Source organism: Malaclemys terrapin, chromosome 8 (assembly GCF_027887155.1).
Source record: "Malaclemys terrapin pileata isolate rMalTer1 chromosome 8, rMalTer1.hap1, whole genome shotgun sequence".
Classification (NCBI taxonomy): Eukaryota; Metazoa; Chordata; order Testudines; family Emydidae; genus Malaclemys; species Malaclemys terrapin.
Window position 1 is genome coordinate 66,523,115 of NC_071512.1, and position 25,255 is coordinate 66,548,369.

The following is a 25,255-nucleotide window of genomic DNA, read 5'->3' on the forward strand; positions in this document are numbered from 1 at the left end:
TTAGAATTATTGTTTAAACTTACCTGTTTTCTGACTCAAAAAGGCCAGCTGCTTCAGTCATCTTTAGAAGGTCATCTTTGTATCTAGAAATGTTAGAAACTGTTTGGAGTGAAACTTATTTTTGTCAGAACCTGTTGGGGGCATCTGTCCCCAGATCCTAGAACTTTGATTTGCTTCCTGAATATCATCTTTAAGGAGTTCGAAAAATAGTTCTTAGTGCTTTCCATGTTCAAAATGCTCTATGCAAAATAATTCAAGCAGAATTACTACTAGCTCTTCTATACTGTTTATCACTTAATGAAGTGAAAAAACTTCAGTGTCAGTAGTAATTCTATGCTGTATAACTAAACTGTTTGAGAATGGGGAAGGAGGGTTTCTTGGTTGTTTTTATGAAGCCAAATATGATAGGGTTAGTATGGGAGCCTGCTGTATTTACTGTACTTTGCCACTGATTTTATTAAGAATCATATATAATAATTTATAACAAGAACTTTCCTTCCAGTTGATGATGTACCAATTTCCTCAAGGGGATTTATTGGAAAGAAAGGTTGTATGTAAACAAGAACTGTTGAACTTGGACCTAGTGCTATATATTTTAAGGAACCGTGGCTCAGCTGAGTCTATCTGCAGAGAGAACTAAAATGATACAATGCTTGGAAATTTCACCTTCTTGGCTCTAAGACGAGACTTTTTATTTTCAATAGATGATATCCATCTCTAACATAACAAGTTTTTGCTTTCAGGAGTGATTTAAAACATCAGTGGAGCTGAGTGACTATGGACAGACTGATCTTCAGGGAAAGATAGTAAATGAGATTGATACTGCAAAAGTGATTAGTCCTGTTGGAAAATCTAACTAAAATGAGCGTCAGAAACTTTTTCAGGAATCATAGTTAAATTCAGAAAACTAGAGTGTGTCTGTCTCAAGGCTTTGGAAAAAAGTAAGTGGAGTGACCCTCACAGATTATATAGACTTTTGAAGGTAATGAAGAACGATGAGTCAGTAGCATTTGAGTTAGTGCCAAATACAAGAAAAAAGGGGCATAAACTTTTTCCTTTTATTGAAGTATTTTTATACACTATGCATATAGAAGAATCTGTATATGTTAAAAAGTGGAAAACATCAAAGCATTTTAAAGAATTCCCTATCTCTTATAAGGATTTTTATGAACGTTAAGGGTGGCCTAATGTGTTTCATTTGGGATATGTATCTATGAAAGGAGATCACATTTGATTGCAGTTTACCATCTCATCTGCATTAAACAGTGCTCTTTCCAGAGATGCTATTGCATGCATTGTATTAGTCTAATCTATTATTTTCAGTGATACTAAGAAATTCTGTTTTTTTAACTATTTGTAATTATTTTCCATTCCGCAATTGACAGTTCCACTTACTTTTTTTGTTATGGTTAAATAATTTATTGTTGTAAGTTTTCTTGATATGTTCCTGTAGGAGAGAAGTATTTCATATCAGAGGTGCTGTCTCCTGGACTTGGGGGAAAAACATACTGTATTTCAGTAACTGAGTATACAAAACATCAGTAAAAGGTGTTTGTAAAGTACAAAGAAATATATAATGTAATATTATTGATTAATTTTGTTATGGAAATACCTCTATAAAAAGTTAGTTTTAGATGCTTGAAAAATTAATAAAATATAAATAATGAAAGAAAATTAATAAATACTTATTTGTCAAATCATGTATAATAAAGTAGCTGTTTCAGTTGTATATGTTCAATTTATTAGCTAGATAGCAACAGCTGCTATTCTCAGGTGTCCAGTATATGCAGAAGATTCTCTTTTGTTGTATTAGTTGTAATATTAGGTCAGTTGAGACTCTTTAAATGTTGGACTACAATATGAGCAACCTTTTTGTTTTGTTTTGTTTAGCAAATACTGCTGAGATCCATGCTGCTAGGAGAAGTGACTTTAGGTTTGGATGAAAATTCTGGTTTTTGTTTTGGACAGGAAATCCAGGGATGTTGGTCGGAAAAACTGTGATTCCAATGCCAATGGTAGGCAATTTGAATTCCAGAACCGATGAGACCCAGGCAAATCTATTAGAATGCTACCTTACTGATAAAATGATATCAAAATTAGAATGTGGTTCATGGTAATACAATAATAAAATAATTTTTAAAAATACAGAAAACAAACCTACAATGGAGCATCTACAGGCAAAGTGGGACTCTGATCTTAACACCCAGGTCTATAACATAAGGATTAATCTCTGATCACTCCCTCTCCCATGCCCTGCACACTAAAAATAGTGTCCAAATCATGCCAATTCTTCTTCCAAAACACTTCTAAAATCTTACTTTTCCTTTTTGGCGCCACAGCTGTCTTGACTACTGCAATCTCTTCTTTTCCTCCCTGTTGCCCACATCATGTTTACTCTTTTCTATAGAAAACACATGTTGCTAAGATTTCCTTTGCTCATCAGTATTTCATCCTACTCTTTTTTAAATCCTTCCTTTGCTTCTCCCTAGGTCTGCTCCCTACCACTCTCTATAGGAAAATGGAGAATGGTGGTACTAGAGTCTTTATCCCAGAACCACCTGTAGCTCTGCCTGGTGTTTTTCCAGTAACAAGGGGGAACAGTCAAGTCTGGCAACTCTTCAGCAGGGGGCACTTGCTGCCACAGCTAGGTTATTGGTGCTGCACAGGCCCCTATGACTGTTTCAGAAATTTGTGAAGCTGGGGTGGGGCTACATGAAGAAGGAAGGCTGAATAATGAAGTCAGTTTCTCAGAAGTTTGTGTTCTGGACAGTTTTTGCCCAGAGCAATTTGCATCTTTCAGTCCTGCAAAAAGTCCAGCTGGCTCCTCTGTCCCTTCAGGAATAAACCCTGGGGAGAGAAGAGGTTCAAGGGCAGAGCCCAGAGGCACTCTCCCAAAGTGGGAACAGGTTGAGGTGAACTAGGGGAGTCAAAGGGTCAAGAAAACCCAAGGAGGAGATAATGGTACAGAAGGGGAGGGAGAAGCTGGGAGTGACCATGTCAGAAGTGGTAGGTAGATCAAGAAGGGTGAGTATAGAGAAGAGGTCCTTAGACTTAGCCAGGAGAAGGCCAAACTGAGAGCAGTTTCAGTTCAAAACCTTATTGCAGGGACTCCAGAGATAATTGGAAGGGAGGGAGGAAGAAGGCAGCAGGAACACAGTGTCACAAATCTCATTTTCCTTTTTTATAGATTCATAAATAGCAAGGCTAGAAGGGACAGTCTTACATAACACAGGTCAGAGAATTTCATCCAGTGACTCTTTCACTGAGCCCGATAAATTGTGGTTAAACTAAGGCATGTTTTGTTCAGAAAGAAATCTGTCTCATTTTAAAGACTTCAGGTAATGCATAGTCCGCCACATTGCTTAAAACTTAACAACTGGCTAACTAACATCATAAAACATAATTGTTAATGGGAATCTTCAGTGAGTGGAAGGTTTCTAATGGAGCCTTGCAAGGGTCAGTTCTTGGTCTAGTAATATTTAGTATTTTATCAATGGCCTTAAAGGAAACAAAAATCCATTAATAAAGCTTGCACATGACACAGCTGATGGCGGTGAGGGTTTCTGTGAGGTGGGCATGTCTATATCCAGCAGTCATGGAATTGCTGTCAGACTGGAATGGCTGAATGCCACTTATCACTTGCTCTGAAGGGCTTTGTAAGCCACTTCAAACCCCACCAGTCAATATTATTATTCACTGCCCAGAACTTAATTAACGCCAAGTTGGGATGACCTCCAACGCATACAGCATATCAAATGCATTTACACTAAATGTCTGAAAACCAGGAGATTGTTACAGTACACATCAGGCCTGCACAACAACCTTAACTCTGTCCCTGGGGCTGGCTAGAGCCACAGGAGATATACTGTAAGTGTGTTTCAGCTAGGCTGTCCTATAATAAGCAGACATGAGGAATGACTAAATGATGCCACTTTATGTGGTTTGTTGTCCCACAGAATTCTCAGTCATCTACATATACTCCAACTGCCCTTCACTGTGCCTGATACAAGGATTACTTGCAACCAATTGCCATAACTCATGCTGTGATGTGAGAAGAGGTGCATTTGCAGCCAAAGGTATCATGAATTCTTCATTTCTGTTCTGAGTTATGTCAGTTGTGCAAGTAGAGGAGCATGCTCTATTATTGCTGTGGGGATTTGAAACAGTCGTCCAAGGTCCCAGTCAAGTGTTCCCTCTTGGGCCCTCACTTGACTAGACGCTTTGAGGGAACCCAGCTGGTGGGTCCCCAGGTGCTTAAGTCTCCTGAGTGGAGCACAGCCATTATCCCAGTTTTTAGGTCCTGCAACACAGGCACTGGGCACAGACCCTCTGTCTGGCATCCCCTCCTGAAGCCTAGCCTGTATTCAGTGTTGACCTCTCAGACTTCCCTGTTTGCTTAAACATGCCCTCACCCAGAACTCCAGTTGTGAGCCTGATGGTTTACTGTTCTAAATCTTTCGGGAGACCTATAGCAAGTTGTGAAGCATATAACCCATACACATACTTTGCACAGATTCTGACATCATTGCTCTTTTACTTACTCACATGCCACACAAGAGAGTAGAGGTCATTTAATATACCACAAACATCCTGAACACAATGCCTTAGTCCCTCACTAGCTCACCATTACCTTGGGGAGCCATCTGTGTTCAGGAAGGTAGGCAGGGTACCCTGCCTCATCAGGCCCCCTACATGCTGGGGTGCTTTGCCCTCTTCTTGACCTGGAAAAAAATGATCCCAAAGAACAGAGCCAATAGAGTAGCTTTTGCCCTTTTTATAACCTTCCAGTCCCTCAGTCAGATCATCACAGAGTACTAGCATGTGGCTTTGTAGCCCAGATGACTTCTCCTGTGATCAACCAGTTCTGGTTGGGAGCCAATCTGTTGTTAGCCACTATTACATTTTACTGGTCTTGCATTTAACTTAAATTACTCACTGGTGTTAGATCTTGCTTTGTCCCTACCCCTGTTAGAATTTAATTCCAGGAGTTGGAAGGACAACTAGCCTCACGTGCAAAATGGATTTTTCAGCTTGGTAAAGATACAGAGAGTTCATAATCTCATACAGAATTAATAAATTATACAGGCAGATTCCCCAAATGGTCGCAACAGTCTGATAGCATACATGACCGTGCATTACAGGTTACAAGTAATAATGCAGAGGAAATCCTTAGGACAAAGGTCAAGGGATGGTAACATCTAACAACTTTGGGGTGATTTGTGCAGAATAGGTGCAGTGGTTGAGGATAGGCCAGGCATAGCAACCTGGTGTTCAAATTTGCCTTAGTGAGGACATGGTCTGATCGTTTCTCCTATTGTATTATTGTTCCATATCATCTGGAAGGAGACTGTGCTACAATGTCTGTCAGGGATGGGTTGGGGCATCATTCGAAAAGGGCAGAGTTAAGGTTGTGAAGCAAGGCTAGTTTTATACCTTAACTTGCTATTTCCTGCCTTTCAGAGATTTAAGTATAGGTGCATTTATTTGTTTGATCTTTTTTTTTTTTTTCCAAACTAACATTCTGTAGGGGTACAAGGCATTCCCAGTCAATCTCAATTCTTAGTTGTTGATGTTTTGGGGCAGTAAATTCTCTTCAATTTTTGAGGAGGAAGTGGTGGTGGTGTGGTATGATTGCAAAAAAACTGGGGGTGGGCACAAGGAGACATCCTGAGAACACTTCACTGCCACTCGGCTACCAGTTATGCTCTCCACGTGGCCACTCCATGCCCCTAATAAGTGCTGCTTGGATTCAGTGACTATACAGCATGTCACTTTGAGCTACCCAGTTACTCTGATATCAGGCTATCTGAAAACTCTCTGGTTTGCAACAGAGTCCAGTCCTGCAGTACAAGCATAAGTGATTTTTTCTGGTTCAATCCACATTGGGGTCCAACTTTTACACAGAATAACTTTTAAAATACTCTGAAACCTTTTAAAATACTGCTTTCCCAAAGGGGCAGTGGGTGTGGACACTAGCTGAGATCAGTTCTGAGGTATTTTTCTTGTGTTCACGTCTTTTGTACTTTGGCATTTCCGTAGGAGATGGCCAACAGTGCCACCATCAGAACAATTGCATTTTCACATTATAGAATATTTAAAAACGAAAAGGAAGAAGGGCTAGAAGGAACACCAAATGTTAAAACAGGGCTATTGTGCCTCTTCTTTTTCCTTAAATATGCTGAAAAAGATGCCATACAGTGTAAGATACACATAACAAAGTGGATCGTGTGTTTTATCAACACAAAATAGACCCGTGGAAAGGTAAAGCTGTGAGCAAAAGTTTTTCATTTTGGTTTTGTGTTTTCCTCTTCCCCAGAAACCAAAGCTCTTATTAAAGCTGTTCCCTAAAAGCAGTCTATTTTTTTGGAAATTGGTGTCTTTGTGAAATCAGTTTGCTTTAATATCCCAAGCTTTCAGTCATTGTTTTGTTTCTTGGTGCACAGCAGACCAAGGAAACATTAAGAATATGCCAGAAATAAAAAAATAAGGTGATAACCCCTCTTAAAATAAATCTTCATATTATTATTTTAAGACTTGGACTATTTTTAAGTGTAAGCAAGTGAAAACAACATTATTTGTTCCTTTATTGAATAGAATGCTTAGTTAAAGAATGGATAGATTTGTTTATGCCATCCTTTTCACATGAGTAATAAATCAAAGTTCACATTTATAACAACTTAATATTAGTGATGACCTCAGAAAGGAATATGTTAATGTCATGCAAACGTAACATACTTTAGTTAGGTCAGAATACCGCAAAAGCAATTCACTTTCACATATTTATATGAATGACTGGAATGCTTGAATCACTGGAATTCTGAAGCTGTTTCTGTAGAATTTTGTATACAGTGTGCTACAACGGTGTAGCTAGCAAATGAATTAAATATTAAAAGAAAATTATTTTTTTTACAAACATTGTGAATTATACTTTTAAAGGGTTTTTTATGGATAAGATGCAAAAAAATCTGCATACTTTTGTGAATTTTTCATCCTTGCTTGTACTTAAAGTTCAGTTTATTTAAGAACATTTTGAAGATTTTTTTTATTGTACATAGTTATAATTATGATAATTTTCAGAATTCATTTTGAATCAAGGCAGTATGCTTTCATGTGCGTATATTTACATGGTATTGTGTATTTGTTTAGAAATGAAAAGAAACCTGGTCTCCATCTTCCTGTTGACATCAAACAATCCTCTGATATGCAAATTCAGCTCTGGGGAGAACAGATACACAGCGTTTGTTTGGATTGAATCCAAATCTGAGTGAAAGTTATAGTTAAAGAACTGATTTAAAAGCATTGGTTCATTTGAATAAAAACTTATATTGAAATAGTCTTGAACTAAACTTACTATTTTTGGTGAAATTTTATGATCTACTGTATTTCCAGTATATTTTGCTATTGATATTTTAATAATACCAGGCTCTCTCACGTTAGGCTGCATCCTAAGGCAACAACATATCTACAGAGTCAGTTTTTCTGTGTGTGTGGTTTTTTTTTTTTTAAGACACTGAACAAAATATCACTGTTTCTTTACAGCACTGATAACTGATCTGTACATGACCTTTCTGTCAAGGGTAATGCTGATACTATATGTATTTTATTGACATAATTTGTAAGGTTTTGTTTTTAATAGTAGAGGATCTGATTACTATATGACTGTTAGCATCCCTTAAAAGATTTTTCTAATTTGCTTACCCTTCATATCAAACTAAGTATGTAATATATTTCTCAAGTATAGATAGACAAACAGCAGACTTCTGGGGAAGTTTTCATTTAAGCCTACCCACCTCTGGCAGCAAAGTTTAAAATTGTCAAACTTTCATGTTCTAGAATTGGCTGTTATGGGTTCTCAATATGCAGTTATTGAGAGCTCGGCAGCTATTTGCCACCCTTGAATACAGTATTTGAAAGAGATGACCATTGTTAAATTTTACCTAGTGTAGCTGTTTAACTGGAAAAAAGTTGAACAGGAGAGGCAAATTGACTGACTGACGTATTTTAAATTCTTAGGCATACACAGTTCCTGTGTTCCCAATTGTACATACTTCATGGCTTCTAAAATTGAGTTACATAATTTTGATGGCTTATGAATGTGTATCCTTGGTATTTATTTTCTTTGTTCTAGGCTCATGAGAATAAAAGCCTATAGAAATTAATTTTGGTGGTGAAAAACTTCTTTATTTTGAGAATTCCTTTAGTAACTTTTCCTTACTGCTGGCCTTTATCCATTATATGGTAGTTTGATTCTGTACTGCAACATTCCTCCCTCATTTTCTTCCACTGCGGATTTTTTTCCTCTGAAAAATGTAACTTTGTTAAATAAACATATGAACTTTTCTTAGGACTGTGGATTTATTTTAAACAGCTTGATATTCAGTATAGTGTTTATTTGTTGATTAATGTCAGCACGTCCTGTGCTGGTATATTGTATGTTAATATTTCAGGGAAAAGATGAACTTCCATATCTGGAAATAGTCCTAGAAACTTTTGCTCAGATTAAGTGAGCTCTGTCTTAATAGCTTTTAATTAAGAGTTTACCTATTTTCTCAGTTAATTGTGTAATAAGTTTTCAATACTTCTCTGTTTTCTTTTATAAAGCATTTTAAGAAACAGAAGAGGTTGATTCCTGAAAGGACAGTTTGGAAGTACTTTGTTCAGCTGTGCAGTGCATTGGAACATATGCATTCTCGTCGTGTCATGCATAGAGGTAACATAGGATCATAGATATTGCATCTTTACAAGTATTAAATATATGAGAGAACTTGGCAGGTTCAATGCAAATGATACCAAATAAGATATTAAAAGAATCAATTTTGACAAGTAACTAACACAATGTGTATGTTACTGCAGTATTTTATAAGTAACTTTAAAAATAGAAAGGATTTCCTTTTAAAAGATATATGATACTCCTGGGGGAATTCTGCACCAAAAAATTAAAAATTCTGCCCACAATATTTTAAAATTCTGCATATTTTATATGTCAAAACAACACAATATAATCATGCCAGTTTCAATTATTTTGGTAATTTATTTCAAAATACCTGTTAGCAAGTATGTCTATAGCAATAGAGACAACAAAAAAGATTCAGGAAGTGTTTTTTGACAAATAAATTCCTTACTAGGCATATTAATACCGAACTTTGAGTAATAATTAAAACTACAATCCAGAAATGTATTTCACACCCCCCTCAGAAGCAGTGCAAAGCCTTTGCGGGAGTCGGGGTATCGGAGGAGCTCAGAGGGAAGTAATTGCTGGGAAGGAGCCTGGGAGTGAACCTGGAGGGCTGTTGGGTGTGGGTGGGAGAAGTACGGAACAGGGGTTTTCTTGGGGGGGGGGGATTGTTAGGGAGTTGGGGAGCCTCCCCCATGCTGATCCCTAGCCTCTCCCATTCAGTCAGGCACATCTGCACCTGTCCCTGTGTGTCCCTGCACTCCCTTCCTCCTCATGTCCCTGCACCCCCATTCAGCTACCTGTCCTACCCTGTCCCTGCACCCTCCTCCCCCTGTCCCCATGTGGCTCTGCATCCCCCTCCTATTCAGCCCCTGGCTCAATTCTGTCGCCCTTCTGAACTCCAGTCTATGTGACCCCCCAGTGCCCCTGCGCATCCTGCTCTGTCCATCCCCCCCATGTCCCGTGCCCCTTCACCTGGCCCCGCGGGCAGGGTGCTGTGAGGAACTCAGCCAGTGTGCTCCTCCCTATCTGTGGCTGATGGCTCCAGCCTGGAGCCAGCTGCCCTCTCTTCTGGCACCACAGTAGCCCCTGGTGGGCGAAAGGTGTGCCTCCAGTGCTTCCCTAGCAGAATGTATTTTCTGCAGAGAAAAAAAAATCTGCCGGGGATATGAATTTTACACATCTACAAGTTCTCTCATATATTTAATACTTCATGTGCAGTGGCACAGAATTCCCCCAGGAGTAATGTAATGGGGATGTTGGTATGGCTACAGACTTCCTTTGGTATGGTATGGATTTGGCTATCTCAGGCAAATCACTAATGATGTCTGGTGATCAAAATAAGTGATGGGGCTATAGGTGCCAGAAACCTCTCATTCCCCAACTCCCCCTTCCACCTGCTGGTGCCTACTCTCCATTCAACTCTCCCCCTCCTATCCCCTCCCACTCTCTCTCCCAAGACTCCCCACCTATTCACCTCTTCTTACCACGCATTCACTTTATACGCATGCATACCTTCTCCTGTATGTTCCTCCACTGTCATACTCCTCTATCTTCCTGTAGCCATTGGCCTACACTCTCTCTCACTCATCCCTACTGCTTCCAATCCTCTTGCCTAATAGTGTGCACCAGCAGCGTCCAGCTCTCCTTGTGAGGTATTGAGCCTCTCCTACCCTTGTTAATTCATTTTATTGTCCTCTCCCTCATCCACTTACCTATGCAGACCTGGAGGAACAGGTTTAGACTGCTTCTGTCCTTTGGAGTCCTCCTCCATAGTGGCTGCAGGATACAAGTGATGCATGAACTACTTTGCCTCTGAGTTAATCTGAAATTAATCCCTCATAGGCCTGAAATTCCATATCACCATCTGTTATAGAGACTTATAGGTTGGGGAAAAACTCCACCTCTGCCTAAGTCCTCCCATGCACCCTTCAGTAGACAAACCGCACTTGGACCCATCAGTACCTAGTTACCAGCCACCCCTGCAAATTACTGTTCTGGTTATCCTCTTACACATGCATGTATTGACAGGCCAAAAGTCTGAGGGTATGTCTACACTACGAAATTAGGTCGAATGTATAGAAGCCGGTTTTATAGAAATCAGTTGTATACAGCTGATTGTGTGTGTCCCCACATAAAATGCTCTAAGTGCATGAAGTCGGCGGACCGCGTTCACAGTACCGAGGCTAGCGTCGACTTCCGGAGCGTTGCACTATGGGTAGCTATCCCACAGTTCCCGCAGTCTCCGCCACCCATTGGAATTCTGGGTTGAGAGCCCAATGCCTGAATGATGCAAAACAGTGTTGCAGGGGGTTCTGGGTACATGTCGTCAGGCACCTGTCGTCAGGCACCTCTCCCTCCGTCAGAGCAACGGCAGACAATCAATTCGCGCCTTTTTATCTGGGTTACCTGTGCAGACAACATACTACGCCAAGCATGGAGCCCACTCAGCTCAGCTCAGCTCACCGTCACCATATGTCCTCTGGGTGCCGGCAGACGTGGTACTCCATTGCTACACAGCAGCAGCTAATTGCCTTTTGGCAGTAGACAGTGCAGTATGACTGGTAGCCTTCATCGGCGATCTGGGTGCTGGCAGACGTTGGGCTGCATTGCACACAACAGCAGCCCCTTGCCTTTTGGTATAAGATGGTATATTACGATTGATATCCGTCGTCGTCGTACTGCAGTGGCTGTCAATCATGGGCACCTGGGCAGACATGCTCAGTCCTATCGAACAGTATCGACAATGATGGCTATCAGTCATAGTATGCTATTTTCTGCCAAGCGCCCAATATTTTCTGCCAAGCACCCGGAAGATGCCGAGGGCTATCAGTCATGCTGCACTGTCGTCTGCCAGCTTAAGATGTAAAAAATAAATTTGTTCTGTATTTGTTTGCTTCCCCCTCCCTCCGTGAAATCAACGGCCTGCTAAACCCAGGGTTTTGAGTTCAATATTTGGGGGGGGGCCTTTCTGTGTGACAGTTGCTTGTGTTTCTCCCTGATGCACAGCCACCTTTGTTGATTTTAATTCCCTGTACCTGTATGCCATGTCGTCACTCGCCCCTCCCTCGCTCCCTCCGTCAGATACTAGTTTCGCGCCTTTTTTCAGACCAGACGCCATAGCACTGTGATCATGGAGCCCGCTTAGATCACCGCGGCAATTATGAGCACTATGAACACCACACACATTGTCCTGGAGTATATGCAGAGCCAGGACATGCCAAAGCAAAACCAGGACCAGCCGAGGAGGCGATTGCAGCGCGGTGACGAGAGTGATGAGGAAATTGATATGGACATAGACCTCTCACAAAGTACAGGCCCCAGCAATGTGCAAATCATGGTGTTACTGGGGCAGGTTCATGCTGTGGAACGCCGATTCTGGGCCCGGAAAACAAGCACAGACTGGTGGGACCATATCGTGCTGCAGGTGTGGGACGATTCCCAGTGGCTGCAAAATGTTCGCATGCGTAAGGGCACTTTCATGGAACTTTGTGACTTGCTTTCCCCTGCCCTGAAGCGCCAGAATACCAGGATGAGACCAGCCCTCACAGTTGAGAAGTGAATGGCGATAGCCCTGTGGAAGCTTGCAACGCCAGACAGCTACCGGTCAGTCGGAAATCAATTTGGAGTGGGCAAATCTACTGTGGGGGCTGCTGTGATCCAAGTTGCCAGGGCAATGAAAGACCTGGTGATATCAAGGGTAGTGACTCTGGGCAACGTGCAGGCCATAGTGGATGGCTTTGCTGCAATGGGATTCCCAAACTGTGGTGGGGCGATCGACGGAACCCATATCCCTATCTTGTCACCGGAGCACCAAGCCACCGAGTACATAAACCGCAAGGGGTACTTTTCAATGCTGCTGCAAGCCCTGGTGGATCACAAGGGAGGTTTCACCAACATCAACGTGGGATGGCCGGGAAAGGTACATGATGCTCGCGTCTTCAGGCACTCTGGTCTGTTTCGAAAGCTGGAGGAAGGGACTTTCTTCCCGGCCCAGAAAATAATCGTTGGGATGTTGAAATGCCTATAGTTATCCTTGGGGACCCAACCTACCCCTTAATGCCATGGCTTATGAAGCCGTACACAGGCAGCCTGGACAGTAGTCAGGACCTGTTCAACTACAGGCTGAGCAAGTGCCGAATGGTGGTGGACTGTGCATTTGGACGTTTAAAAGTGCGCTGGTGCAGCTTAATGACTCAGACCTCAGTGAAAAGAATATCCCCATTGTTATTGCTGCTTGCTGTGCGCTCCACAATATCTGTGAGAGTAAGGGGGAGACATTTATGGCGGGGTGGGAGGTTGAGGCACATTGCCTGGCCGCTGATTACGCGCAGCCAGACACCAGGGCGGTTAGAAGAGCACAGCAGGGCGCAGTGCGCATCAGAGAAGCTTTGAAAATGAGTTTTGTGACTGGCCAGGCTACGGTGTGAAACTTCTGTTTGTTTCTCCTTGATGAACCCTTCCCCCCCCCCCCCCCCCCGCCGGTTAACTCTACTTCCCTGTAAACCAACCAACCCACCCTCCCCTCCCCCTTCGAGCACCGCTTGCAGAGGCAATAAAGTCATTGTTACTTCACATTCATGCATTCTTTATTAATTCATCACACAACTAGGGGGATAATTGCCAAGGTAGCCCGGGATGGGTGGGGGAGGAGGGAAGGAAAAGGACACACTGCAGTTTAAAACTTTAACGCTTATTGAAGGCCAGCCTTCTGACGCTTGGGCAATCATCTGGGGTGGAGTGACTGGGTGGTCGGAGGCCCCCCCCCACCATGTTCTTGGGCGTCTGGGTGAGGAGGCTATGGAACTTGGGGAGGACGGCTGTTGGTTACACAGGGGCTGTAGCGGCGGTCTCTGCTCCTGCTGCCTTTCCTGCAGCTGAACCATATGCTGGAGCATATCAGTTTGATGCTCCAGCAGCCGGAGCATCGACTCTTGCCTTCTGTCTGCAAGCTGACGCCACCTATCATCTTCAGCCCGCCACTTGCTCTGTTCATCCCGCGATTCAGCCCGCCACCTCTCCTCTCGTTCATACTGTGCTTTTCTGTAGTCTGACATTGACTGCTTCCATGCATTCTGCTGTGCTCTTTCAGCGTGGGAGGACATCTGGAGCTCCATGAACATGTCATCCCGAGTCCGCCGTTTTCTCCTTCTAATCTTCACTAGCCTCTGTGAAGGAGAAACATTTGCAGCTGGTGGAGGAGAAGGGAGAGGTGGTTAAAAAAGACACATTTTAGAGAACAATGGGTACACTCTTTCACGTTAAATTTTGCTGTTCACATTACACAGCACATGTGCTTTCGTTACAAGGTCGCATTTTTCCTCTTATATTGAGGGCCTGCCGGTTTGGTGTGAGAGATCACTCACGCAGTGCTAGGCAAGAGATTTCGGCTTGCAGGCAGCCATGGTAAGCCACAGTCTTTTGGCTTTTTTCACCTTCTTAACATGTGGGAATGGTTTCAAACAGTAGCGCCCTCATTTCCCATACCAAGCACCCGTTGCGTTGGCCATTTAAAATGGGTTTGCAATGTAAAAGGAGGGGCTGTGGTTCCCGGGTTAACATGCAGCACAAACCCAACTAACCCTCCTCCCCCCCACCCCTCACACCCAATTCTCTGGGATGATCACTTCACCCCTCCCCACCACCACGTGGCTAACAGCGGGGAACATTTCTGTTCAACCGAGCAGGAACGGGCACCTCTGAATGTCCCCTTAATAAAATCACCCCATTTCAACCAGGTGATTGTGAATGATATCACTCTCCTGAGGATAACGAAGAGCGATAAGGAATGGATGTTGTCTGCATGCCAGCAAACACCGGGACCATATGCTGCCATGCTTTGTTATGCAATGATTCCAGACTACGTGCTACTGGCCTGGCGTGGTAAAGTGTCCTACCATGGCGGACGGGATAAGGCAACCCTCCCCAGAAACCTTTTGCAAAGGCTTTGGGAGTACATGAAGGAGAGCTTTCTGGAGATGTCCCTGGAGGATTTCCGCTCCATCCCCATACACGTTAACAGACTTTTCCAGTAGCTGTACTGGCCGCGATTGCCAGGGCAAATTAATCATTAATCATTAAACACGCTTGCTTTTAAACCATGTGTAATATTTACAAAGGTACACTCACCAGAGGTCCCCGGTGTGCCCTCAGGGTCTGGGAGCACGCCTTGGGTGAGTTCGGGGGTTACTGGCTCCAGGTCCAGGGTGATAAACATATCCTGGCTGTTGGGAAAACCGGTTTCTCTACTTCCTTGCTGCTGTGAGCTATCCCCATTATCTTCATCCTCCTCTTCCTCGTACCCCGAACCCTTTTCCCTGTGTGTTTCTCCAGTGAAGGAGTCATAGCACATGGTTGGGGTAGTGGTGGCTGCACCCCTAGCATGGCATGCAGCTCCGCGTAGAAGTGGCATGTTTGCGGCTGTGCCCCGGACCTTCCGTTTGCCTCTCTGGCTTTGTGGTAGGCTAGCCTTAGCTCCTTAATTTTCACGCGGCACTGCCGTGTGTCCCTGTTATGGCCTCTGTCCTTCATGGCCTTGGAGACCTTTTCTAATATTTTGCCATTTCTTTTACTGCTACGGAGTTCAGCTAGCACTGATTCATCTCCCCATATGGCGAGCAGATCCTGTACCTCCTGTTCGGTCCATGCTGGAGCTCTTTTGCGATCCTGGGACTCCATCACGGTTACCTGTGCTGATGAGCTCTGCATGGTCACCTGTGCTCTCCACGCTGGGCAAACAGGAAATGAAATTCAAACGTTCGCGGGGCTTTTCCTGTCTACCTGGTCAGTGCATCTGAGTTGAGAGTGCTGTCTAAAGTGGTCAGAATGAAGCACTGTGGGATAGCTCCTGGAGGCCAATAACGTTGAATTCTGTCCCCACTACCCCAATTCCGACCCGCTAAGGCCAATTTTATCGCTAATCCTCTCGTCGGAGGTGGAGTAAAGAAACCGGTTTAAAGGGCCCCTTAAGTCGAAAGAAAGGGCTTCGTCGTGTGAACGTGTCCAGGCTTAATTCGATTTAACGCTGCTAAAGTCGACCTAAACTCGTAGTGTAGACCAGGCCTGAGATAGTAAGTGTGTGGAAAGGAGGAGATGAAAGCTCACACGTAGTAAGCATGTCTTCTAGGGAACCTTAAGTAAGTTAAATGCTGTTGTCATTACCCCATTGAATACTAGCATTTTCTATGTTTCCAGCAAAAGTTAAGAACATGCAGGTCAAGATTTTTTTAAAGAGTGCCTATTGTTATGTTCATATCTAAACTTGACCTGATTTTCAAAAGTTCTGCTTTTGAACTGTTGAGCTGTTGCTCTTGAGCTCAGTGACAACTGAGGGTACTTGACACTTAAAAAAAAAAAAAAGCAGGTGAAACTTATTTAGGAGACTAGTGTCAGGTACTTTTAAAAAATGCTGCTGTTGTCTCCAAAGGTCAGGGTTAAGACTTAAGTAGGTTGTATAACAGTAGCTATTATCTGCATGTTCATGTTTTGTAGTTTTAGAGCTAAAACTGTTTTATGTGTTGCTTGTTTTATTTGTTGTTTTTCGTTGCTCAGTTTTTGTTGCTATAGTGAATTAAGCACAGCCAATAAAAGTAACTTGAGTTTAAGCCACAAAAGTTAATTAGAATTTTTAAAATCCCAAATTCACATTTTATTAAATGCTTAAAAGATTTTCTAAGCAGTACTGTCATTTGATTTGATTAACATTTAATAAAACTACAAGCCTCAGTACATGTATTATTGATGCAGTAGGTTTTATTGCTAACGTATTGCAAAATGTTTTTCTCTTCATAGATATAAAGCCAGCTAATGTGTTCATTACAGCTACAGGGGTAGTAAAGCTTGGAGATCTTGGACTTGGACGATTTTTCAGCTCCAAAACCACAGCTGCACATTCTTTAGGTAAGAATATCATGCAAAATGATTTTGTTGCAAGATAAAATAAAATAATTTTATTCATATAAACTTAATTTCTTTATATTGTGTTACCCCAACTTTTTTTTTTTTTTTTAATTCAAGTTGTCCGCCCCTTGGTCAAACCTTATTAAGCTGTAATGATATCTGTTTCACTCAGTTTCCTGTTTCTTTGCCCTTGGACTACTTAATAAAAGATATCTGTTTAGAACAGGTCGGTACCTATTGTAAACAGAACATTTTATAGAGGTGTAATAAAAAAAAAAACTAAAGAATGAATTTCAACAGGGTTAAAGACTCACTGACCCTTTAATTAGCTGTGGAAAAAATACTGTAATCAGGTATGCAAAAGGAATTTATAAATGGAACATGTAATATTTGCTGGTGACATGCACTTTGAGGAGGTATGAAATGTAATAGGTTATATATTGCTAAATTAGTTTTTGCTCATATTCTAACAGAACAAAAACAAATATCATGACATTTTAAAGACAAATAAATACATCTTCCTGTTTAAAAAGATTAGATACCAAAATTAAACTGATTCAATATCACTTGACAAAACATGGTTCCATAGTATTTAGCCAATTTGGGACAGCTGCATATGGGGCACAGATATTCCATTACCTAATCTGGTGCCTGTAAACACAATGTAAAATAGCAAAAAAGAATTACCTTTTTTAAATACATTTTATAAATACATATAATATCATGTTTTGATATTTATTCCCTGTGAAGACATAACAGGATTTTTATTTACCATCATGACCTGCACCCCAATCTCCAATTTGTAGTGTCTGGGGAGAATGGGATGGGCAGATCAGGATTTAGAATTTTGAATAGCAAACATTCTTTTAAAAAGTGTGTGGGAGAAAGTACAAAAGAACATCTAAAAACACCCAATTTTTTTTTGTATGGGAATTGGATCACTCATAAAGAGTAGCATTATATTCACCATACTAAAAGCATTTGCAAAGAATTCACATATTTTGGGTATCATTTGAGGAGATTATTTAAAATCTAAAGAGGTGGAATAGACTTCTCGAGAAAAATGATACCAAGGGAGGCACAGAGGACCAACAGATTGTCTCTGTTTTTAAAGTGTTGAGGGATAGTCTACAAATTGTTAAATCTAAATGTAAGTACAGTAAAGAGGAATAGTTCTCAGTAAGTAATACTTAGAAAGGAAAATTGTTGTGGGAATGGATAATTAATTGATAGATTGTATTAGGGGATGGTTCTGTTTACTCTGGGGGGAGAAAAGGAAGTTAAATATATTGGTGTGTTAAATTATATATATGTGCTTGAAGCTGTGTATGGAGGGGTGTATGTTACAAATCCAAAATCTTAAATAAATTAGGGGTTCAAAATCCTTCAGGATCTCAGTTAATCCAGTCTTAAACAGCATCATGCAAAATGAATGGGAATCTCCACTTAGATGTTGTTGGCCATCTAAACTGAGAATTGCTTTAAAACTTAAGCCTGTCCTATAAAAATATCTGTCTGCTCATGATGCAAGAAAGCAGATTATTTCTCATTGACTGTTTAGGTGGAGGTTGTTCTAGATACCCAATAGAATTTTGCAGGATTGCCGAGTTGACTATCTAGTTGTTGTCCATGTTCTGGAGCAAGTCAAAAAAAGAACTTGTTTATTTCATTAATGGCCTAATGCACTATTCACTGAATTCAATGGACCCCTTGCCATTGACTTCAAAGGGCATTGAATCAGCCTTAAGACCCCTCAAGAGAGCAGCCAAGGCTAGCCAGGATTTAAGACCCATGACAAGATTTTTATTCAGCATAATAGTATCCAAGAGCTCAGGGAGGTTTAGGTAATTGCTGGATTTAAAAGAGCTAAAACAAATGTATTATAAACTCTCATTTCAGAAAGCAGACTTTACATTCTATAATTTTGGCAGTATAATCAGCCAATTCCCTGTCATCGAGGAAACCTTTGGGACACTCATCTACACATTCCAGTTTTTCTTTTTTATTATAGATTCTTGTCTTTGCTATAAGCAGAAATTGCCACATACCAAGACCAACAATAATTACATGGGTCTCAGTGGAAAAATTGAGATTAAGTGAGTCCATGTCACCTCATATAAAAGACAAAAATAGCGGGGCATCTTCTTTTTAACAGGCTTCTTCTCTCTTGACTTCAGATATAATTTAAAAAACGCCAAATCAAGATTAGATAATATACTATTTTATTTTAAAATATTGTTGTTTGCCTACTATAATATGCCAATGGCGAGTTCAGACAATATTGCAGCATTTTTTTATATTACTTGTCATGGCTTAGGCCCTGCTAATGCCCATAAATAAAACATAGTACATAAAACAGCAACGTGAACAGGCTGCAGTGGGAACCAACACTATTGTACTCTATTTGTGGGAGCCAAAAAGTCCTAATCTACAATGTTCAATAGAAAGGGAGCATGCAGAGGAGGTGAAAGTCAGTGATGGAGGGAGAAGAGCTGGCCTATTACTTTGAATCAAAAAAGTAGGAAAGACCAACAGTTGCTTCAACTCTGTTTTTTTAGGTTCACCATGGGGGAGTGGTTGCAAGGTGCTTGGAAACTGAGCTAGGGGGTAAAAAAAAAACTTTAAGTCCTCTTTTACAAATATAAGAATCAGCAGGAAAAGGAGAAGAGAGCAAAAAAGGTGTTTTTCCAACTGGGGTGCTGTGTTTTGTTGGAGGGTAAGGAGTTGCTTCTTTTTTCTTTCCATACTTTAAACTCAGACCTTACGCCAGGATTCAGCCTGGGGGAGAAAATTTTGTAGCTGATTTATAAACTCATAAAAGTAAGACTGTACATTGTAAACACTGTTATCAACTTTATAATGTCTACTAAGCACTGATTTATCATAATCGCTTTCCTAATATCCTTAATACAATCCTTCTTTGTTATTTCTTAATTTCATTTCTCTTGGAACTTCTGTTACTAGTTTCCCCAAACTATCCTTTCTTGAAAGTGGCCTTTCTTATGGCTATTTCCCACTCCAGCCCTCCTACAGATGGGGGGAGTTGCATTGTATGTAAGAGCGCAGTATGACTGCTCAGAGCTCCAGTATGAAACTGCAGAAATACCTGAGAGTCTCTGGATTAAGTTTAGACGTGTGAGCAACAAGGGTGACATCGTGGTGGGAATCTGCTATAGACCACCAGACCAGGGGGATGAAGTGGACGAGACTTTCTTCAGGAAACTAACAGAAGTTACTAGATCACAGGCCCTGGTTCTCATGGGGGACTTCAGTCACCCTGATATCTACTGGGAGAGCAATACAGCAGTGCACAGACAATCCAGGAAGTTTTTGGAAAGTGTAGGGGACAATTTCCTGGTGCAAGTGCTGGAGGAACCAACTAGGGGCAGAGCTCTTCTCGATCTGCTGCTCACAAACAGGGAAGAATTAGTAGGGGAAGCAAAAGTGGATGGGAACCTGGGAGGCAATGACCATGAGATGGTCGAGTGCAGGATCCTGACACAAGGAAGAAAGGAGAGCAGCAGAATATGGACCCTGGACTTCAGAAAAGCAGACTTTGACTCCCTCAGGGAACTGATGGGCAGGATCCCCTGGGAGAATAATGTGAGAGGAAAAGGAGTCCAGGAGAGCTGGCTGTATTTTAAAGAATTGTTATTGAGGTTGCAGGAACAAACCATCCCAATGTGTAGAAAGAATAGTAAATATGGCAAGCGACCAGCTTGGCTTAACAGTGAAATCCTTGCTGATCTTAAACGCAAAAAAGTAGCTTACAAGAAGTGGAAGATTGAACAAATGACCAGGGAGGATATTGCTCAGGCGTGCAGGAGTGAATCAGGAAGGCCAAATCACACTTGGAGTTGTAGCTAGCAAGGGATGTTAAGAGTAACAAGAAGGGGTTCTACACATACGTTAGCAACAAGAAGGTGGTCAGGGAAAGTGTGGGCCCCTTACGGAATGGGGGAGGCAACCTAGTGACAGAGGATGTGGAAAAAGCTAATGTACTCAATGCTTTTTTTGCCTCGTGTCTTCACGAACAAGGTCAGCTCACAAACTACTGCACTGGGAAACACAGTTTGGGGAGGAGGTGACCAGCCCTCTCTGTAGAAAGAAGTGGTTCAGGAATATTTAGAAAAGCTGGACGAGCACAAGTCATGGGGCCGGATGCGCTGCATCCAAGAGTGCTAAAAGAGTTGACGGATGTGATTGCAGAGCCATTGGCCATTATCTTTTGAAAACTTGTGGCGATCTTGGGAGGTCCCGGATGACTGGAAAAAGGCTAATGTAGTGCCCATCTTTAAAAAAGGGAAGGAGGAGGATCCGGGGAATTACAGGCCAGTTGGCCTCACCCCAGTCCCTGAAAAAATCATGGAGCAGGTCCTCAAGGAATCAATTTTGAAGCACTTTGAGGAGAGGTAAGTGATCAGGAACAGTCAGCATGGATTCACCAAGGGCAAGTCATGCCTGACTAACCTAATTGCCTTCTGTGATGAGATAACTGGCTCTGTGAGTGAGGGGAAAGCAGTGGACGTGTTATTCCTTGACTTTAGCAAAGCTCTTGATACGATCTCCCACAGTATTCTTGCCAGTAAGTTAAAGAAGTATGGGCTGGATGAATGGACTATAAGGTGGATAGAAAGCTGGCTAAATCATTGGGCTCAACGGGTAGTAATCAATGGCTCTGTGTCTAGTTGGCAGCTGGTATCAAGCAGAGTTCCCCAAAGGTCGGTCCTGGGGCCAATTTTGTTCAATATCTTCATTAATGATCTGGAGGATGGCGTGGTAAGCACCCTCAGCAAGTTTGCAGATGACACTAAACTGGGAGGAGTGGTAGATACGCTGGAGGGTAGGGATAGGATATAGAGGGACCTAGACAAATTAGAGGATTGGGCCAAAAGAAATCTGATGAGGTTCAACAGGGACAAGTGCAGAGTCCTGTACTTAGGACGGAAGAATCCCATGCACTGCTGCAGACTAGGGACCGAGCGGCTAGGCAGCAGTTCTGCAGAAAAGGACCTAGGGGTTATGGTGGACGAGAAGCTGAATATGAGTCAACAGTGTGCCCTTGTTGCCAAGAAGGCTAATGGCATTTTGGGCTGTATAAGTAGGAGAATTGCCAGCAGATCAAGGGATGTGATCATTCCCCTCTTTTCTACATTGGTGAGGCCTCAACAGGAGTACTGTGTCCAGTTTTGGGCCCCACACTACAAGAAGGATGTGGAAAAATTGGAGGGAGGCCAGCAGAGGGTAACAAAAATGATAAGGGGGCTGGAGCTCATTATTTATGAGGAGAGGCTGAGGGAACTGGGATTATTTAGTCTGCAGAAGAGAAGAATGCGGGGGGATTTGATAGCTGCTTTCAACTATCTGAAAGGCGGTTCCAAGGAAGATGTATCTAGACTGTTCTCAGTGGTAGCAGATGATAGAACCAGGAGTAATGGTCTCAAGCTGCAGTGGGGGAGGTTTAGGTTGGATATTAGGAAAAACTTTTTCACTAGAGGGTGGTGAAGCACTGGAATGGATTACCTAGGGAGGTGGTGGAATCTCCTTCCTGAGAGGTTTTTAAAGTCAGGCTTGACAAAGCCTGGCTGGGATGATTTAGGTGCGGATTAGGTCCTGCTTTGAGCAGGGAGTTGGACTAGATGACCTCCTGAGGTCCCTTCCAACCCTGATATTCTATGATACACACAAAAAAATTAGTGAACTACAAACTTTGTCCAATCATCAATCTATCTCTTCATCTAAAAAAAAATTTTTTTAACTACACCAGCAGAGTATATTCAGGTTTTCAAATGTATAAAGAAATATACTAAAATTCTCCTTAATTATGTATTATGACTTCTAAATTTAAATGGTAGTGCCTTTAATTGCAACTTTAAAAAAAAACACCTATTCAAACTTCAAAATAAATGTAAGGATTTTAAAACAAATTTCAATAGTTAAAGTGGTCTGGCTAAGCTTAGTTAATGGCATTATTAATTGTGTACAACCTTATCAAACAAGTAGGGGTGTGTGTGTGTGTGTGTGTGTGTGACTTTTGAGATTCTTCCTTTTTAAAACAAACAGAACCACTGAGTCAATCTCCCTTTTGGTAGAAGGCTGGTCATAATACCCACTGAAGTTGGAATGCACTTCACCTGGCTTGGTTAGGAGGGCGTTTGAGAACAATATAGGATACACTTCCCTCATTTTTTCTCTCCACCAACCTTTCCAGGGCTGAATGCCTTTCCTCCATAGCACACCTTATGCCTTTATTAGAAGCAAGGATCAACCTGAGTTTTGGATCTCTGCATGCCAGTACATGGCTCTACAGGTGACAACCTGTAGTCGTGTCGTAGTTCCAAATCAGATTTATGTTTGTGCCTATTCCCTTTACCTACACTTTTAAGTTAAATACAATAATGGTGTTAGTAGTAGCCATAGCGTTCAGGAATGTAGGTTAGGATTCAGTAGAAAAGAAATAGAGCACTTCACTTCTTCAGTGAAACTTTGCTTTGTTCCTGGTAGGCAGCAGAGTATCTCACAACCTCTACCCATATGGCCAGATAGTCCTTTCTGGGGGCAGGGAGGAAGATCAGAAAGGCCCCCAAACCCTGCAAAACTACCTAGATGCACTGAAAGCACAGGCTTCAGCACCCCCTGACTTTCATCTCTATGGCATCATAGTGCCAATGGAGCTATGTTGCCAGAGTTGGATGGTTATGCAAAATGAACATGGACCATAAACAAGATAATACAGCTACCCTTGATCCTCCTCCACCTCCTTACATATTGATCTATGGACTTGTGATGGATCCTCTGTGGGTCCAGGAGTTTGGAAGACAATGCTGCAGTGAAGACATGCACACATCCCTTTTATATGTGGGCAGGGCCAGATGGCATGCATGCATGCATATGATCCTTCAAACTACCCCATAATTTGGCAGAACGAACAGTCTCAGTTTATGGATGAGGCTAGTGACTGGCAGTGCTTCGAATTCATCTCATTCTGAGGATTAGCAATTTTGAGCTACTTTAAATGGTTAGCAAAATAAAATAAAAAATGAGAAGCTATTCTTTAATCTACAGAGTACATGTGTTCAACTAAGGCAAAAGGTTCCATGCTGTTTTGAGAGCACAAATGCCAACCAATCCAATAGATTCATAGACTTGTAGTCCAGGAGGGATCATTGAGTTCTAGTATACCTAGTCTATGCTATTTTGTTCCCTGTACATTCTTATGCCACACTCATCACTGTAGCATCTGAGCATCTTCTAGTAGTGTATTTTTTAAGGAAAGTGACTAACACCTGTCACATGTCTTGTTCTCTCATCCTGTACTCAGGGGGAGAAGCCTGTACAATTTAATGTCTGGTTTTGGTAGGTGGTTTTTTTGTTTTGTTTTAAATACATGTTGCATTGTATTTGATAGAAAAGGCAGGGTCAAAGAAATTTGCCTTGTACTTGGAATGGAATGTGGTGAGGTTTGTGATGGTCCTTAGTTCCTGGGGAAGTTCATTCTACAGTCTCAACCAGCCACTGAGAAAGTTCTGTCTCCTTCGCAGATACGCTAAACCCTCATTATATGGAGTTCCATTGCTCTAGAGGAGCAAAGTTGTCAGTCTTCATCCTGGAGCTTTAGGTGGTCTTCTAGATATTGTAGGGCCAGGCCATGGAACACCTTGAATATAATATGATGTGACCTTCCTCCTCCCCTTGCATAGGTATCCTTTCTTTCTTATCACTCTCGTCTCCTTTTTCCCTGCCATAGACACAAAAGTTGTCTATTTTTCTCTTCTAACTCCTACACTTGCCCCAGTGACCCCATCCTGTTTCCAGATCTCTCATGTCCACTCTCATCTTCTCCTTCATCTCTCACTCCTCTCTGGATCTTTTTCCTTACAACGTAAGAATGCTTTAGTCTCCCATTTAAAAAATAAGAATACCAACACCCTTGACCCCCACGTGGCTCTCCAGCTATCACCAAATCTCCCTTTCATCTCTAAGCTCATTGAACTTGCTGTTTGATTGTTGTTGCAGTTCCTCTCCTGCATTGTCATCCTAGACACTCCTCAATCTGACTTCTGCTTCTTGCACGCCACTGAAACCACTCTTACCAGCATCAACGACCTCTTCCTAGCCAAATCTTAGAACCACCACTCAATCCTTATTTTCATTGACCTGTCAGCCACCTTTGACTCTTTCACTTTTGCTCTTCTCCTTGAAATATTGGCTTCCCTTGGCTTCTCTGACTCTGTCCTTTCCTGGTGGTTCTCCTGCCTCTCTAGTTGCTCCTTCAGCATCTCCTTTGGAGGGTCCTTCTCATCCTCCTCTCCCCCAACTTTCTGTCAGGGCTCTACAGGACTCTATTGTTGGTCTTCTCTTCTCCCTCTACATCTTATCTCTGGGTAATCTTATCTGCAAATACAAATTCAACTACCGTCTCTACCCAAACCTCTCTCCTGTCCAAACTAAAATCTCAGCCTGTCTCTCACATCTTGTGATAGTCTAGCTGTCAGCTCAAGCTATATATGACTAAAAGAAAGTTTTTAATCTCTCCTCTCTCCCTGCCTCCCCACCGTCCTTCCCTACTACCTCTTTTCTTGATCACTGTGGATAGTACCACCTTCCCACCTGTTACTCAGGCCCATAATTTTGGTGTCACCTTCAACACCTCTCTGTATGTCCTCACATCCAGGCTATGTC

The 25,255-nt window shown here is 42.0% G+C and overlaps 1 protein-coding gene across 2 annotated transcripts in view; it reads left to right on the plus strand.

Annotated features, from left to right (window-relative positions):
• The window catches only part of NEK7 (NIMA related kinase 7), a 143,040-nt gene that overhangs the window by 85,775 nt on the left and 32,010 nt on the right, over positions 1-25,255 (plus strand). For both annotated transcript variants that reach the window (XM_054036937.1, XM_054036939.1), the window contains exons 6-7: positions 8,602-8,710; positions 16,466-16,573. In XM_054036937.1, coding sequence (XP_053892912.1) covers positions 8,602-8,710; positions 16,466-16,573 — 217 coding nt within the window. The remainder of the gene's footprint in view (positions 1-8,601; positions 8,711-16,465; positions 16,574-25,255) is intronic.